Source organism: Melanotaenia boesemani, chromosome 21 (assembly GCF_017639745.1).
Source record: "Melanotaenia boesemani isolate fMelBoe1 chromosome 21, fMelBoe1.pri, whole genome shotgun sequence".
NCBI lineage: Eukaryota > Metazoa > Chordata > Actinopteri > Atheriniformes > Melanotaeniidae > Melanotaenia > Melanotaenia boesemani.
The window spans coordinates 11,590,636-11,608,884 of NC_055702.1; the positions used below are offsets into that span (position 1 = coordinate 11,590,636).

The following is an 18,249-nucleotide window of genomic DNA, read 5'->3' on the forward strand; positions in this document are numbered from 1 at the left end:
AGGTCAGAAGATAATTTCAGGGGGTTGCCAGATAATTGTAAAAAAATAAATAGTCTACATTTATCAAATAAGTTTGGGATATTTACCAGGGCTGTCAAAATTAAACCATTAATAAAGAGACTAATCTTTGAAATTCAGACTGCAGGCCACTGATTGGCCAAGGAATAAAGTCACTGGATGAGTCATGAGAGCAACTCCTGCCCCAACTCTCCTGTACTTTCTCATCTACAGACTTATCTGGCTCTTTTCTTTCAGCTTGAGTCTGACAAAAAGCCATAGACCGAGCAGCAGGTAACCATCACCTCGAAGTCCTCCATTGTTGTGCCATGTTTGTGTAGCAAATGATGTCACAAGACTTTTGGAGTGCCTCAAAATGATCTAAACCTTGCTGAATCAAGAAGAGCTGAGTAGGTTCTAATGGAAAAGAGACCTAAACATGGCCGCTTTGTAGGCTTTCTGGAGCTGGACTTTCAGAACAAGGAGGGATGTTTTAATTTCCAGTTTCAACTGAATTTGGGTTTGGATTAAAAACAGATGTGTTTTATTTATTTATCATTATTATTAATAATAATGATGATAATAATAAGAACTTGAGAATCAGAAAAGGCCTACACTAACAGTAAACCACACATTTGAATAAAAACCTGCCACTGTAGTAAGCGCCAAAATAATAAGGATTATTTTCACACCTCAGATTATTTGCTCTGACATTCTCTCTTTGCTGCTAATGACCAAATTAAGAACAAAATTGTGCTACTTTTAAGCTAAATTTAGCTTAATTTGCTTTGCAGACTCCTGGGAAAGGCAGTGTGGGAACACCAGTTTGGGTACCACTTCCTTATGATGAGAGCCTAAATGCAGCTAAAGTCACCTATTTAATTTTGGTTTAGATGCAGAGTGCACTCAGCCTTATCCTATAGGAAAAAGTACTTGAGAACAAAATGCATTTTTACAGAAACATCTTAATAAAACAAAGAAAATCCTGGCTGAGCTCCAGTCCATCAATAAACATCTGTTCCACTTGCATGATTCATTTGCAGTGTGACTGCATCTCTGAGACTGTGGGCTTCTTACAAGCAACACAAGCCACTGAAATAATGAAACCAAGTGAGCAAAAATAAACGATTAGTGCAGGATCTAACCTCTCCTTTAACTCCCTCCCTCTTTCTCTCCTCGTCCTCCTCCTCCGTCTCTCATTTCCATTCATTCTGTTGAGGCAGCAGCAGCAGCAGCAACAGTCTCGTGCTTGGATCACTGACTGGAGGACAGCAGCAGCAGCAGCAGCAGGATACATCCCAAACCAAACTGCCTGAGCAACATGGTCGTTGTCAGAATCGCGGCTTGGCTGTGTCTGCTGCTGGGCGTCTCGCTCCAGCTGGACGTGAAAAGTGGAAAAGAGGCAGGAAAAGCCGGGAATTTCATGGAAGATGAGCAGTGGCTGTCAACCATCTCCCAGTACAGCCGTAAGATCAAACACTGGAATCGCTTCAGAGACGTGAGTTGTCAAATGTTATGTTATCTTACCTCTTCGCGGGTTGTTTTCTGAGGTGTTCTCGCGCACTGTTATCTGTCACCCTGAAGTGCACGTGCACAATTTTTTTTATCAGCTTTGTGCTAAAAAATACTCCAAAAGACTGAAATGATGTAAATATTTATAGGTTCTGCTTGCAGGTCCGAATAAACGTGCGCTGTGCTCTCGGATCATGGAATCATTCCTTTTCCTTTTTCTTTTCTTTTTTTTTATTTATTTGATCAGGATAGACATTTTTCTGTGATGTCTTTCCAACTTTGTGGGAACGCTTAAGTCTAAGTTGTTTCCAAGCCTCCTTTTGCTGTAGCCTACACAGAACGTTGTCTGTACAAAATCCTATTGATGTGTCATATTGCACATAAAATATAGAGATCACAGTTGGGATTCTTCCTGAGCTTTCACTCAGCAAGACATCAGCGTCTATTCCATAAATCACAAGTACAGACTGCTGAGTTTAAGGGAACAACTGCTTCCTATTCCCAATGGATCTGTCTCCATTGATTCTCAGACTGTTCATGCACAGCTTTGTTTATTCTCTTCACCCACACCAGAAAGACTAATCACTTGATATGGGCTGTAAATTATTACGTTTATACATTGGTTCTTATGTTGACTCAAATTTAGATGTGGTATTAAACCTCAGATGGGATGATTAGTCAGAGGACAGATTCACTGGTGAATATTTCTCAATGTAAAATGCCAAACCTTTGCAAACTGCAGTTTTGGAGCACCTGCTTCTTTTCTTTATCACAGTGCTAAGGTTGGATTTAACAATGTTCCACTGGTGTTTTACCAGATCAGACCTGTTCTTCACAGCCTGACACAGATTTTTAATAATATTGTCTATATATACTTAAAATAGAAAATACTATACCCATCATATAGCACAACCAGTAAATTAACAGGGCATATTAGAGTTGGATGATGCCATCAAGGTCAATTTTCATGTAATGACATAACACATTTTAACAGAATCTGATTAATAAACTATTTAAATTTGAGTTTTTAAAAAAAAAATCAAACAAATTATTCACTTAAGGCTGGTCATCACACATATAATTTTTTTCACCATAGGAAACCAGGTATGTATATTTTTTTATATGAGCTCGTGAGGATGGCTTTGGCTTGTGTTTTGTTTAGTTTCTGTAGTTTAGCTGGCTACAGAGCAAATATTCCCTTGCTGACAATATTGCAGTATCTCAGCTTAAGGTATATCAGGGTATTAATGCAGCTCATTAGGATTATCTTATGTAAGGCAATAAGAACTGCAAATGGTCCTAAAAGTGACATGCTACTGATGTGAATTAACCTATAGCAGGCATCTCCAACTTAACAGGCTTGTGCAGAGGTGTGTTGTAGTAGGAGACATCTAAAACCTGCAGGACAGTAGCTAACGAGGACCGGAGTTGGAGACCCCTGGCCTATAGATTATTAAACATTAAGTGGTGAGAGTGTTTGAAATGCTATGGGTCAAAGTGCTTCCACTGATGATGGTTCATTGCTACTGAAAGACGAAACATAACATGAATTGGGATATTTAAGACATCTGAGGAGGAGTTGGTTGGAAAGTTTCAGATCCAAGCATGCGATAAGCAGACGGTTGTTTGATCTCATTGCTGGGAAATATCACCACAGACTGACAGTTTTATCAGTGTTGGCCAGAGAGAAGCTTCAGTGCCTTTTACCATCTTTTTTGTTATGCAGGAGTGTGCATGATAGCCCCAGTTGGACCCAGACAGAATTTGTAATTGAATTGCACATTTGTGTTGTCATGCAAATTTAAATACCATCCTCCCTGGTGTTTGGAGCAGTTTGCCTCACCTGTCTGTTTGGATCAGTGTTTGACAGGCAGAGGGGTTGAACGGAGTGGACCGAGGCCTCTCTGTGGGGCTTTGGTTGCATGTTGGCCCACATTGTCCTGAGCAGATCTGGTTGATTGTTTGTGTTCTTGAGAAGCTGGATCAGAAAATTTTCAGTCTCTTTTAATGTAGTTGCATCAGGATCTTGAGTTTGACACATCTTACAGAATAGATGTGATTTTTGTGAGATTATGAAAACTGTCAAGTAAAAAGCATAAATTATTGTTTTGAATTAAATAGTTTTACAGCCTGGGTGAAGAAACTGCTCATCAGCTTAATGTTGTGACACATCTGTATTGCGTGTCAAATGGAAACAGGGTAGACAGGCTGTGGCTGGTTTTGTTTTAAAGGGTCCTTGGGGCTCTGTTTGGACATCTTACCTGATCAATATAACTAATGCTATAACGCTGGGTACTGATAACATTCCAGGCCATTTTAATCACCAGCTGCAAAGTCTTCCTGTTGTGGGCTGTGTACATTTAGTAAAAGTTTGTTCCAATTAGGATGTTCTTGATTTCTCCTCTGTAGAAGTTTGCAAGAACCTCTTCAACACTTTTTTTTTGTACCCTAATTTGGCTAAATTTGTGTAACAGCTTAAGGTAAGCAGTGTTGGTGATTGGCCTACTACTAAAACTGGGTTAAACTAAACTAAATTGGTAGCAAAAATGTTCTGCATGGATTCTGTGGCCTCTTCCTTCTCCATCTCACCAGGCTTCAGCTAAAGAGTTTTAACATTAATAGTGGGTCTATAAAAACATTGTTTTAAATACTTGAATTGGCAAACATTTACACTTGTGTTGCCCAGTCACAGCTTAAATGATGCACAAGTTATGGAAACTCTCAATGATTTCTTGTTCTTATTCTGTTCAGTTATAAAAAGCTTTGAAATGGATGCTTGCAAAACGAATAAGAGATGTTATCATATATACTTGTGGACATAATAATCCTGTAATGAAATCCCTACAAACAAAACAAACATATGTACATAAGAGTGGCATCAATTTCAAGATATTGTGGCATTTCATTCAGCAGATGTTAGAAGATAAAATGTTTTAACGAAAATGCTGGAGAAGTGATGGATTACTTAGGTACTTATTTTCTGCTGTTTGGGGCACTTAGATTCACCATCTGAAATGTGACGAGGCTGCATTTGTTTACCGGCTGTCTTGGCAAAGAGGAGGTGTACAAACAAATAGGAATATTCATTCTGCATCTAAATAAAATAAAACGGGGACAGAAAAATCCCCATGTAGACTTTATAAACACAGCGGGGCTAGTTTTATTGATCTCATCATTGTTTAGATGGGACCTGTGTACATTTCATTATCCAGCATGGAGACATAATGAGGAAATGCTGAATGAAAGAACAAAGGGGTGTCAGGATACTCCACAGCAGGTTAACAAGCTCCATTATGACACATATCAGCATTCAGCTGTAATTGTGACATGCTGCAAATATCAAGGCATCAACACTTGCACGGAATTTATCTACACAAAGCATGACTACAGGTCCACAAATACACTTGGTTGTAATAAATGTTTTGCATCGCTTAAAAATCCTGTTTGACAACTTGATGTATTCATTTGTCACAACACAAGTTCGGCTTTGCATTCTGATGTGTTTTGGTGAATCTGCTCAGTGGGAGCTCAGGCCACTGCTCATGGGAACAACAGTGTGCTGTTCATTCGCAGCCAGATTCTTCTATCTCTCTGAACATTGGAGATAGAGACCTCATTAAGGCACCCTGCAGCCTTTTAGCCCACCACAGAGGGCTGTTTAAGGTTTGCACCTGCTCTAGTGTGAGCTATGTTTTTAATGAGGGAAATTTGCTACATATTTTTCAGGGGGCTCCTCTGTTCTTCTAGATGTTAAGATCAGTAAAGTGAGTCAAATCATGAGTATTCATTAGCAGTCTTGGTGCCCAAAATGAATTTAATTTAGGGCCGCAATAGATACAACAATGAACAGTTACTTAAACTGTACCAACTAGTTCAATGTGCTTAAATCTACATTCTCAATGAAAGAATGTCTTCTGAATGGATGAACAGGAAAAAAAATTTATTGGCTAACAATCTATTGTCTATATAATCTCAAAAAGCAGTGAGAGGGCTGAAGCCAACATTTACTGAAGAATTTTTTTCAGACAATACATTTTTTTAGCTCTATTAAACAACCACAAACGGTGCTAATCCTGACCTATACAAACATTCCTGAAATAAAAAATATAGGTGTACTGTACCTTCTATGAAAAAAGCCAAATGTTCTTGTCCATGAATCAGGAAAACTGAGTTTTGAAACCACTGTTTTTGTTCATTTTGTTTTATTCAGATTTTTGGATTTATTGTATTTTTAATTTATTCTTGGTGAATGTTTACTTCAAAGTGACTCAGGGTTATTTGATTTTGTAACTCATTGCCAATAGTTTAATGACAATGTCTTTGAGTATGCTGGTCAACATTTCTGGGTTCCAGTGAGGACATCTTCATGTCCAGACTATCTGTTTTTGTGCGCCAGTCATTGTTTAAATACAGATCTGTTTAAACAAGCTATGTCATGAGATGATAGCCATTGGTTTTCCTCAGTAAAGCAGATGTTTTTATTAGTTTTTTTTCTATATATATGACTGTATGTTCTAACTATAAAGCAAGAAGCTATCAAAAATTTTTGCTCCTTGCCCAAGATTTTGCTTTTTCACATGAAGGCATCTGTTGTTAAAATGAAATGTTTTGGCTCTAAAACCACTTGGTTAGGTGAAAAAAAGTTTATAACTGGGGTTAGACCTGTTGCACCATTTAAAACATGGAAAGAAAGCTCCACTTATAATCTGCCTCGGTGACAAGTCCACTGGAGATTTTGTGTTCATTATTTTTTTTCCACATAAGGTCACTTATTTGTGAAGCATTACTATGGGTCAATTAATTATTAAAGATTTTTATATTTTTATTTTTGCATGAAACAATACCAAAAGCTTCAACCAAGCCAAGGTGATTTTATTACCCACTATATTCTCTCATGCCATGTGAAAATCAAAACAACTAATTACCTACTGATTAAGTTCTAATATGCATTATTCTTCATCCACACATGAGTTAGTCATAATTAATAGCATGCTGCCGTGAATGTGACAATGGCTATGCCACTGACTCTACAACAATATGGTTCCAGAGTGAGGGCTTGATAAATCAAGGACCCAGGTTTATTCCATTTTTCAGCCAATATGATGCTGCTGCATCATGAGACTCTGCTCCTTTAGCTGAGAAACACACTGCCAGCTGTGGGTTTTTCTATCCCTGTCATCACTGTTGGCCATTTATTAGAATTCCTGCAGGATTTATGCTTCAGCTCTAACAGCCAGTCTAATTACAAATATGAAAACTAAGAGTAAGGAGGCAGTTTCCGATAGTAGAAATATGATAATGAGTCCTATTTCCAGTTAAAATTAAGTGTCAAATTGCTGGTTGAAAATTATGCCGGGAGAAACCATAACAGTTTAATGAGCTTGTCGTTATGTGTATATCCTTGAAGATTGGCTTATCAAATCAAGACTTTGTGGAATTTCTCTCGTTGCATAGGCTACTAATGAGATCGAAGTGACAGAAGTGGAGAAAAGAGACTTTTCTAGTTCTCTTGTTGTCATAATGCACGTCTCTTTCTGGAAGGTGAATGTCGGGGAGATTTGCTGTGAGTGTTTGGGACTGCTCAGTTGCTATTCACAGTGGAGAGAGAGAATAAAGGAGATCCTGTTAGCTTTCCAACGCAAGCGTGGGTGGCTCTTAATTGAGTGGAAACACTGCTTTGTGTAATTGCTCCTGTGGAGAAGCTCCTCTCACAAGATTGCAATTTATGTCCTGCAAAAAAGAAAAAAACAAACAAAATACAAAAGAAACTCTGAGAAGACCTCAACGGCTGAAATTATTTTTCATAGGTTTCTCACACAGTTCACAGACTATCCAAATAAACAAAATCTCTTTCTGCCTTCCATCTTGGCTGAATCCAAGGAAGCTACATGTTATAACAGGGCAGTACATGTAGATTAATAGATTTCAAAATGGGCTCTGGCTGCACCTACTACACTAATGTGTTAATACACACACCAGCAGCAGCAGCAGCAGCAGCGATGATGGCCTGAATTCCATCTTTTTCTGCTGTTAACTTCTCTGTAAGTAGCTGAAATGTCGAGTTGAATAATTAGCTGTTCCAAGGTTCTTCTTCTGGCTCTATTGTTCATGCATTATTTATAGTGGCATCTGCCTGAGTTGTCTCTGTACTGGTGAAGCTCCTCTATGCCTTGCTGCAGGCTGAGCGATAAATGCCGCCACTCTGCTTGTGGGTCTGTCTTCACATATTGCTAGCACGATGGCACACCCAAGATTCAATAAGGGATCTAAAGTTTTGATCACAACTATATCATTGCGTTTTTTGAGTTGATATTGAAAACCAGCATAATACAGGGTTTGTTGTTGTTGTTTTCAAGCTCATGCAGGATGTTTACTGAGCTGCAGAGTTGCATGAGTACACAAGTATAGCATAAGGCAAAAAACAAAATATCTGGATAGGTCACTTAAAAATGGGATAGTTGCCCTAGCCTTAAGCATGGAGCTCAAATAATATGCAGCAATTGAAAACAAAACTTTAAAAATAATTGGAAAATTTTTTTTTTTTCAATTTGAACACAAACCCCAATTTTCTGGGTAACGGTCCTTTGGTGTGCTGCACCACCACTATGACAAGACAGCCAGTCATCTGACATAGATGCATGTTTATACAAAAGAAACTGTCAAAAGAATAAGCACATGTGTGACAGCATTAGTGTATTTGCTTTGCTTATGAACAGCCTTTGGCTATTACACACTTTGATCCCAGATTGGTTTATAGTGAGGGCTGTAGAAGAGTTTACAGTTTAAACTGAGGAGAATATGAATGTTTTTGCTAAAGGAATGATGGCAATCTTCAATGTACTGCAGTTAATTTTGTTTGTGGTGCATTAAATATGAGCTTGCCAGTTTAAAGATGCCCCGAGGGTTAAAGATGCCCAGTGTTTAGTTTTGGTCTAGATAGTTTAATAGTTCTTCACACCATCACTATTCCTGGTTTGAATCTAAGCCTGTCTGCTTGGCATTTGTAAGGAGACCTCTGGGGGGGGATTTTTTTTTTTTTTTTGCATTCCCTCGCAATAAAGATATAATCTGATAGAGACTTGACACGGCTACACGAATGTGCTGTTCCATGTTGAAGCTGTTTTGCTCAGTTTCTTTAGGTGTTTCTGGTCTGCATATGTCCCTCTCAGCATCAAGTCAACATAACCCGCACATATGGCTGATATTATGTCCATGTTAACAGAGGACGTATATTGTTGTAACGTTGTTATTTAATGGATTAATTACAAGTGCAGAAAAAGAGGTTTGCTGTAATCACAAATGGTATCACGCATGTTCATCATGACCGTGAATTATTTTGTCTGCACTCATCCTCTGAAGTGTCATCTCGACGCTGTACCATGTCCTTTATCAGCTGTTATTCATATCTGTGCTGTAGATATGTGACCAAAAGACAGGCTTGTTAAGATAAATTCTAATTCTGATTAATGTAGGTAGGTAGCAGAAATATGTTTTCCAAGTTGGTAAAATAAAGTGCCATATCGGCCAGTGCAGACATTAGGAACAGAACAATAAATATGTATTTATGGTTTATGGAAATTCATCTGCCACTTGGCTACAATGAGATGACTATCTGTTTGTCCACAGTGACCTTTACTGTTATCATTCACAAACAGGAAGCTGAAGGCTCAGTTTACCCTTCACTGGATAAACACAAAAAGAGGCTTCACCTGCTAAAAATGCTCTTCAGCAAAGGGGGCTAGTCAGGGGAACTATTTCAGTGAAAATGATTAAACTTGGAAAAAAAAGCCTGCAAACATAGCTGTGCATATACTGTATTAGCCAGGTGGGAATGTACTGAATCTGCAGAGCAGCGCTGTCCTAAATATAAACAGATATGCCTCAGGTGGTTTTGTATTCTTGATGTATGTGTGTTTGGGGCCACCATTATTGTTATTTATTGTCTGGGTCTGAGCTGTGTTAAGCACATGGCCTGAACAAAGCAGCTGTATCACTTATTCTCAGTAACAATAGTAGTAATAATGCAAGGTCCTCAGGTTCAACCTGGCATTGATGGATTCTTTGCTGGAGGCCACAAATCCCTCACTGTTGCAACATCAGAGAAGGTAACATAAAATTAAGCCATATAACTACAAAAAATGAGGACATGCTCTTGCCTGGAGAGAAACAGCTTCTCTCAGTATCTTCTGTGTGTTTGATACTCACATTAGACGAGATGGGCTTGTCTGTCCCAGAGCTACATATGGAGGAGCAGGGAGATCTAAGCGTCCTCTCTGTATTAACTGTACCAAGCAAGAGGGATATGTCAAGGATGTACTTAGAAAGGACTCTGATCCAGTCTCTGTGCACAAGTATGTGTGGCATGTGGTGGATATATTTGTTTGTGTGTTGGACAGAGACTGTTATTTTTCTTTTGAGCCAGATGGGTAATGGATACACACTATCAAGTCATACTGAAATGACCTTAATCAAGTAAATCTTATAGCAGGGATCCACAGCAGAGCTAGAGCTCTAACAGCTTTTCACTCAGTTCAAAGAGTCCAACAGAATCTCATTTCTGCATGATGTAGCCCTTCTGAAAGCCATAACGTGACATCTCAGTGTGCCTCCCTGTTTTACTATAATATCCCTCTGCCACTGAAGGAGATTAGCATTATCAGCAGCCACAACAACCCAATTTGTTCTCATTGGCATGGCAGTCGGGGGGAATTAAGTGTAATCAGCTGGCTAGCATATTTAACTTAGCTACCCTTTGAGCTGTCTCATTCAGATCCCTGCAGCATTTCAGCTGGGATGGTTATCATCATTATGTTCCCTAAACTGTGCTGCTGGTTGCTAGAGTTCTCGCTGACAGTTGTAAAAGGGCTTCTGTGGACTGGTTATTGCAGCCTTATTTATGTAAACAGCTGGCAGAGACATTAAAACTTCAACACACAAATGGAATTATAATCACAGGCAATGATAGATGGTTGAAGTTGTGATTTAGGGAAGTTCACTGAACACACAAACCACTGACAATACACTGCAGTCTGCTCAAATGGTTGCACAGCTGCTCGGTAACAAAAACTCATCCTGCTACTCATCTGTTGCAGAATGAGTCCAGTTACACTGTGGAAGAAACCCATCAACACCTACTCATGTCTGGCTTTTATAATCAGTAGGAAAAGGCACTTATTTCAACTGATTTGCAGAGATAAAAGCATGACACCTGATTTCACATGCACACTGTTTTCCTTTTCAAACACATGCTATCAACAATAAGTACAATGGAGGCAAGGACATTTTTGCTGGGTTTCCTTCTGTTTTCTACCATACCAGTTAATGGTTAATGTAGAAAAGTGAGAAGCAGAAAGTTGTCTGACTGAGGTGGTGAGGACGTACGAAAATTATAACCCATCATGTAAGGCAGGGGTGTCAAACTCCGGTCCTCAAGGGCCGCTATCATGCAGGTTTTAGTTATTTCCTTGCTTCAACACACCTGAATAAACTCAAATGGATCCAACAGCTTCTTGTCAACTTCTTCACAATAACCCAATAATTTCAGTCAGGTGTGTTAGATCAGGGAAACAATGAAAACCTGCAGGATACCGGCCCTTGAGGACCGGAGTTTGACACCCCTGATGAAAGGCATATAAAGAGAAGGACGTCGCCCCCACGCAAACTCCTTTGGCCTAAACCCCTAAGGTTTCTTATATAGTATAAAAAGTTTTAGCAAGAACATATTTTGTCCTTGTTCTTGCCAGCTTGAGTAAATAAATTCCCCTTTTCATGTCAAGTATGTACAGGCCCAAAGTAAGTTTATAGATTGGATTTTTAGCAATGTCAAAGAAGTGCACCTGCGGGGCAGAAAGCAGTGTTTATCTTGGTTTATTTGATAGCAATGTGCTGCAGATAAAAAAAAAGGTAACTGTAAAAACTGCCAAAACATATGGATAAAAATTGTTCACTATTCAGAAAAAGACTGTGGATCCAGGGCAGTTAAAGGAAAGACTGATCCTGCGATACAGTATGACCACCATGAAATAAAACATGTTGTTTCGGATATATTTTTATCTTACATTTTCCTCGAATCTATATTAAAATTTTAAACTGTTGTTTTATGATTTAATTATTACATTATTGAGTCAACAACAATCATAGTTTAAAAATTACAAAGAAGTTTTGTCTCTGGAATATACTGTATGCTAGCTACAATCCTAGCTAGTCGACTAACCTGCCAGAGTTAGCTAGCTTAGAAAATAAAGAAGCTTTCAATTTGGTCTGTAAAATGTCAACATGATCCCCCAAGGATTTTCATGAAGATTGCTTTCAAGATGTAAACCCTGCAAGCCTTGTTTTCTTCCCACCCGCCCCCCCATCTGTGAAAAAAATTAAATAAAAATAAACTTCTAAGAGCTTATTGAAGTGTTTTTTGTTGTTGTTGTTCGTTTGTTTTGCCTCCCCCTTCGTTTAATATTGGTTCAAGCTGTCTCTGCAAGGTAATTTTTGCCCATACTAAACAAAATTTAAATTAATCCGTCTTAATATGTATGCTGACCAGTTTTTTGTGTTTGCAGATCAATACTGATGAGTCTAACTCGCACAAAGTGAAAATAGCACACTAGCCAAATGCTTCAGCTTCTTATTACAGGATTTCTTGCTAATGTTGTATGCAGAAGCAGCATGGCTCAGCACAGTGAAAACAGCCCTGCATAAGCTTCAAGCTCCCAGGGGCATCTGTGTGAAGCTCAACCTGAAGGCTCGCCTCTTCTCTTTCTGCCTCTTTGTTTTGCAAACAGAGGGGAGGGAGTGATAAGATGCTGCAGATATTCTGCTGTTCCAGGGTTCTGCTTGGCTCAGCACTGGGTCCAATAGAATCCATTTTTCTGCATCTGCACCCTCCTCCTCTCCAATTACTGTATTTCTCAGAGCATGCAATGCGTTGATTCAGCCATGGAGTCTACTACAGCAAAGTGAGCCTAGCCACTGTTTGATGTGGCACTTCATCGGTGATTTGAAACCACAGCTAAAGGGCTTCTGAGTAGAACAGGTTTAATTCTGTGATGCTGCTTCTTGAAATCTGATTTTATTATCTCATGGCAGCAGCTCTAAAAAATGCCTTTCATAATAAGATCTTAATATTTTCATATCTTGTTGGAGGTTCAAAAAGAGCCTCTTTTATGTTACCTGCAAATAACGTTACAGAAAATGTAATGGGGAGTTGTTTTAATTGTCTGCATTCATCTGCAAAAGCTAATCTCCTCAGTCAGCCTGATTTCGTTTGCATTTCAGCACTTTGTAAATGTTTCAGATAGATGCACGTTTTGCAGCTGGCTACTTTGTGGTTTTGGAGAAAAGATGTGCCCTTCAGGGCAGAGATAGTAGCACATTGTGCTTACTACTGTGCTGCATTGCAGGCAGACGTCTTACCTTGTGAAACAACATGCGTTCTTTCACTGCAAGCCCCCAAGCACTCCTGCTCAGATGATCAATTCGATCCATTTCTGTGTTGCTCAGCTGCAACTTAATTGTATAATAGAGGGGTACTTGTGAGCAAAACATTTTTTTTTTGCAGATCTTTTGCTTTGTCTTTGGAGTTTGACACAAAATCTCCCGCTTCTTTCATGAATGTGGTATGTAGTCAGTTTAAAAAGAGTATATGCAATATTCGATCATCTCTGCTGCTATATAGGTATAGAAAATCTTAAATCTGTCATTTATGCTGGTGCAGAAACCACATGATTTGATATGTTGGGTTAGAAAAGACAGGGAACCTGTGTATACATCCAGTTTTTTTTGCTACTCTACAGCCGCTGGGTTCAGGTAAAAAAAAAAAACAGCATCATTTCGGAACACTATTGCATTTTCAAGTATTTCAGTCTATGATTCAAAGACAGCAGGGCACATGCAGAATGAGACATTACCTCCACCACTTAGGCCCCAGCATGCTGAATCAAGGCACCATAATGACATGGCAAAGCCAAGACGCACTCCTGCTGCTCCACGGTAACTACAGAGAGATAGAGGGTGGAATTCACATTCAAGACAGCCTCTGTCTGTGTGCCCTTTTGCAGTAATTTAAAATGGGCAGAGAGACATAGCTAATTCAGCTGCATTAATCAGGCAAAGCACATTATCCTGCAAATGATGATCGGGGGAATGATGAGCTGACATTGTCCTGCCAGTCAGATGAGCAGACACACATCAGTGATCTGATAGGATGACACGGCTTGAGCACAGACTAGAGCAATCATTGGAGGAAAGCTTCTTGTAGGTCTTTCTTTCATTACAGACACGACCTGGATCCCCAGTCCATCCATCAGCTTGTATTTATCCAGTCACCAGCAGAGTAAATGACTTCGTGAAGCTGGATAAATGACAACTGGAGGCGAAGCATAATGTCCAGATCATCATTTAACCTCTAACTCATATCCTGCAGCTTAAGTTATGTTCACACTGCAAATATTGTCTTCAGAAATCACAGAGGAATACTGCAGAGGATGAAGCAAGCAGTTATTGCCAAGAGTTTAAAAGATTTCACCATTTTAAAGACATTTGAAGGATTTGTTTTTCTGTGTTACAGATCAGTCCAATAGACTTCAATAAAGTTATCTCAGTTTCTTTTTTTGACAAAATGTCACATATTTCCTGCCATTGATGTCATTTTCACTGTGGTAACCCACAAAATGGAAAAGAAGATTACTGCAGAAGGGAGAAGTGGAGCTAATATGTGGTTTAAGAGCAATTTAGCAACTCCACTGACCTAAAAGCAAAGGAACATGAGGAAAGAACTCCTTTAGAGATGTGGTAATATTTGTTTTTGTACACCTTTTTAAAAAGCAGTGATATATAAGGGAGGGCAAGTAAACTAGGATGATATAATAATAAGAAATACTGAAAACACAGTTTTTTTAAATGCATATTTATATGTCAGATCACAGCCTTACCTGCATAACAGGCATTAATGAGCCCAGACAAGACTAGGATTGTTCATCTGAAAGAAATGAATTTGTGTTGTGAGGAAAGCCAGCAGAGAAATAAGTCAATGCTCAGGTGAGCTATGGATATCAGCTAATGATTGCTCATGTTGCAGGTCTGTAAAATTTACCAAATTTACATATCAGACATATCTGAGTATAGCAAAATATTTACTATTGGAAGAGTACTAAGCACAATAAACAGGATCAGATGGTCAGCTGTTATATCACACACTGTCTGTGATTATTGTTATTTTAAGAGGCATTGCTACATTTTTGGTCAAGATATGTTCCAGAGAGATAGAGGGTTAATGAAAAAAGAGAATTATGAGCAAATATTACAGAAGAAAACTTGGTGCGGTTTCACGTTTGACTTTCAACATCACAGCTGAGAAAATCAAGTGTTTTCAGGGGCACTAATAATATCATGCATTTTTAGAATTTTTGCATTGTGTCTAATGACATTAAGGGAGTAGCCAGTGTATAAAAATATAATGCCTTCAGCTCTTGACCAGTATGTGTCAAGTTAAAATTGAAAATAAATTGATTTGGGATAAATGGCCTCATGCTGCAGCTACACTGGAGTTTAAAATATTGATAGTTCAGATTTCAGTCAAATCTGTCAATGCATTTAAAAAATAGCAAAGGGTTTCCGATAAAATGTTATAAAATAAAAATAAGCCTGCACATTGCTTGAAAGAGTTCATAATGGGCTTTGTGCTCACTAAGACAGTTGTCTTGTAGAACACATATACGTTCAACATTTTATAATTGTCACATTGTTCTGAGTCAGTTTGTGGATTTGCAGAAATTTAATTTCAACAACAAAGTTCTACTGATGGCCATAATAAGTTTCTCATTGTTCTTTATATTTTTATGGCATCTAATCCTGTGCATCGTATGGTACAATGGGACCCAATTCTTCCCAAAACACATTAAGCTGCATACTTTTGATGCTGTTAAATACTATTTGAGATAATTAAACATGCAGCTAAATGGTTCAACATCACCCCTTTTGTCATCATACTGAATTGGAATGCGCATCAACATTTTTGCTGTGAGTGCTCGGGACGGTATTCTGTGTTGCAGTGGGGTCGGGGTTGTCTGGTTCAGGGTATTTAGTGGCATTTGTGTTGCTGGCAGATGAGGCTTGGGCAAGGTGAGGTAGATGTTAACTCAGAGGAGTGCAGTCAGGCTTTGTGCCAAACACTGTCAGCCTAATACCAGCGAGCAGTCCAGAAGGAGCCGTCACAGCATCTGGATAGTCAAGCTCCATTAGGCTCCTGGCTCTGTTTTACACCGGCTGCATTACAGCCTTGTTGACAAATGGCAGAAGAGGTGGTGTGTGTGATATGAATCACATAACTCAGGAGACCTCCAGCATGAATATCATACCCCCCCTTACCCCCTGAGCTTTCCTTCTCTCCCTGTTGTCAAGGCTTGCTGTGAACTCTAGCAGCAACCTGGCTGGGATTCAGTGGGACAGCATTAGCTCTCAACCTTGGTGAAGGACTAAATGTAGCCCCAGCCTTGTGTCCTTGCTGTCACACTGCTGCTGGGAGAAGATAAGGACAGCAGCCTTTAGGACGTGCTGTCGGGTTCCCACCAGTCCTGGCATCGCTGTGTGCTGCGTAATCGCAGAAGCCCTGCAAATAATTAATTAAGTACATCTGATGCAAGACATGGGCATACAGTCTTTGATGATGAGGGCAGTGTTTGCAGTCTTGCAGATTATCTGCCTGACTGCAGGGTTGAACAGTTATTTTTGCTTTTTTTTTTTTTTTTTGTGGTGCAGTGTCAATCTGAATGTTTTGTGATTCAGCCATAAATTATGAGCCATGAGTTATCTTTAAATGCCATGTAAAGGTGTATTTCTGACAAGTAGCAGTGGTTTTATACAGCAGTGGAAGTGTTTTACATAACATGCTAAAAGTTGATCTTAAATGACTTGCCAGAGAACTCCAGTAATATTTAGTAGAACATTTTCACCACCATGGGAAAAAATATTTACCTCAAAAAACAGCTTCTGAGGAGAAAATCTAGAGTCCTACTCTGGCTACATTATGTATTCTGGCTTCAATACTTTAAAGTCATTCTCTGGATTTTTGGCTTGTCCTTGTGAGGCTTGTGAATTGTTCATAAAGATGCTGTCAGCACTGTTAAGTAGGCAGGTATAGGTGTAAGTGTGTGTGTGTGCGTGTAAAAGAATTAAGTATATTTACAGGGTAGAGTTGCTGAAATAAACCATGCAGTGCTATAATTCTTTCAAACACGCCAGAGCACTGAATGATGAAACTCACAAGGAGACGCTGAGGTGGGTATTGATGTGTAATGCCCTTGGACTGAAGCCAGGCCACTGAAATGGAATGAAAGGGAAGCAGTCAGTCCCCTGTTAACTCAAGGTTGTTCTTTACAGAAGCTATATTTGTCTGTGTCGTCAGGGCTCTGCATAGTATATGTCGTGTGAAGTCGCAGCTTTAAAGAAAACAACTAGATCGCACCTGCATGTTGACTTTGAAGATTCCCACCAATTTTCTTCGTGCTCTTCCAAGGCTGATGTGGTATGTCATGGCTAATCTACAACTTCTGAGCTGGCAGGAGGCTGTTGTTGTCTGGCATGTAAACACCAGCAGAAAATGGGCCCCAGAGTCTTTGGGACCCCTGCCAGCTCATAGAAGTGGCAGCTGATCATCCTCAGTTAATAGGCGCCCATAATCCTTTGTGAATGTCTTATATTGTCCCTCGAGAGGAGCAAGACTGCAGCGTGTCTTTGCAATCAGTGTGCATTAAGGGCTGACAGTTTAACTGCTGCCATAGCGGCATTAAGCCAACCCACTGTTTGCATGCTGAAAGAATACAAAATTTAAACTGTTAAATGCTTTTTATGTCTATAAACAACTTTTTTTTTTCTTTTTCCCCCACTGCTGCTGGTTTCTGCTGCAGGAAGTCGAGGTTAGTAGCTCCTTTGTGAATTCTTATAATGCACTCTCTGTCTTTGCTCTGACACTTCTTTGACACTTTTCTCAGGCTGATGGTGTCACCTCCCAGATGACTAAGAGATAACTGTTTATAACACAACCACACACACAGTATAATTGTCTGCAGTAGTGGAAATAAATAGTGTTTTTATTTAAACTTAGCAGTTTAATGGAGCTGTAACATTTAAAAAAAAGGATTAGAAGTGTTAACATGCAAAGCAGAAATGACATAAAATCTGCAGCCAAATTCAAACTTAAAATTAATGATGAAATAATATGAAATACAATTCACATATAGACATGTAGTATTTCTAGACTGGAAACAATCCAGTGGAAAAAACATGTAAAGGAAAAAACAACAACAACAAAAAAAAAAACCCCACAAATAACAAAACTAACCTTCTAACTCCCCCATCCGGTGCACAATATTTAAGCTGCCTTCAGCTGTACTTGTTCAGCTTCACTTGAGAGCTCAGTCTTTGTATCCCCTCAGCAGAATAAGTCTGAGCCAAACTGATCAGACCTGATCCTCGGGGTCCTGGCTGGGCCTTGTGCCAAGCAGTAACTGTTTGACAGTTGATCCTCTCAGTACTGACTCGGGGAGAAATAAGTCAGAGTGGACACAGCAAGTGGGACGCAGAATTTATATTATCATTCCAGCACAACGCCGCTAGGGATGCTCTTAAAAAAAACAACACAGTGTTAGTTTGCAAGTATTCCCTCTGTAACAGAGCAGGAGCAAAAGATATATTTAAGTTCATAGTTTTGCCTTGTGACATTTACTTTATGTAAAAAACTACAACCAA

At 39.2% G+C, this 18,249-nt stretch overlaps 1 protein-coding gene across 1 annotated transcript in view; it reads left to right on the forward strand.

Annotated features, from left to right (window-relative positions):
- Window positions 1-1,223: 1,223 nt before the first annotated feature.
- The window catches only part of LOC121632846 (testican-2-like), a 38,505-nt gene continuing 21,479 nt past the window's right edge, over window positions 1,224-18,249 (forward strand). Inside the window, exons 1-2 of the mRNA XM_041974596.1 lie at window positions 1,224-1,495; window positions 17,409-17,417. Coding sequence (XP_041830530.1) covers window positions 1,319-1,495; window positions 17,409-17,417 — 186 coding nt within the window. The 5' untranslated portion in view covers window positions 1,224-1,318. The remainder of the gene's footprint in view (window positions 1,496-17,408; window positions 17,418-18,249) is intronic.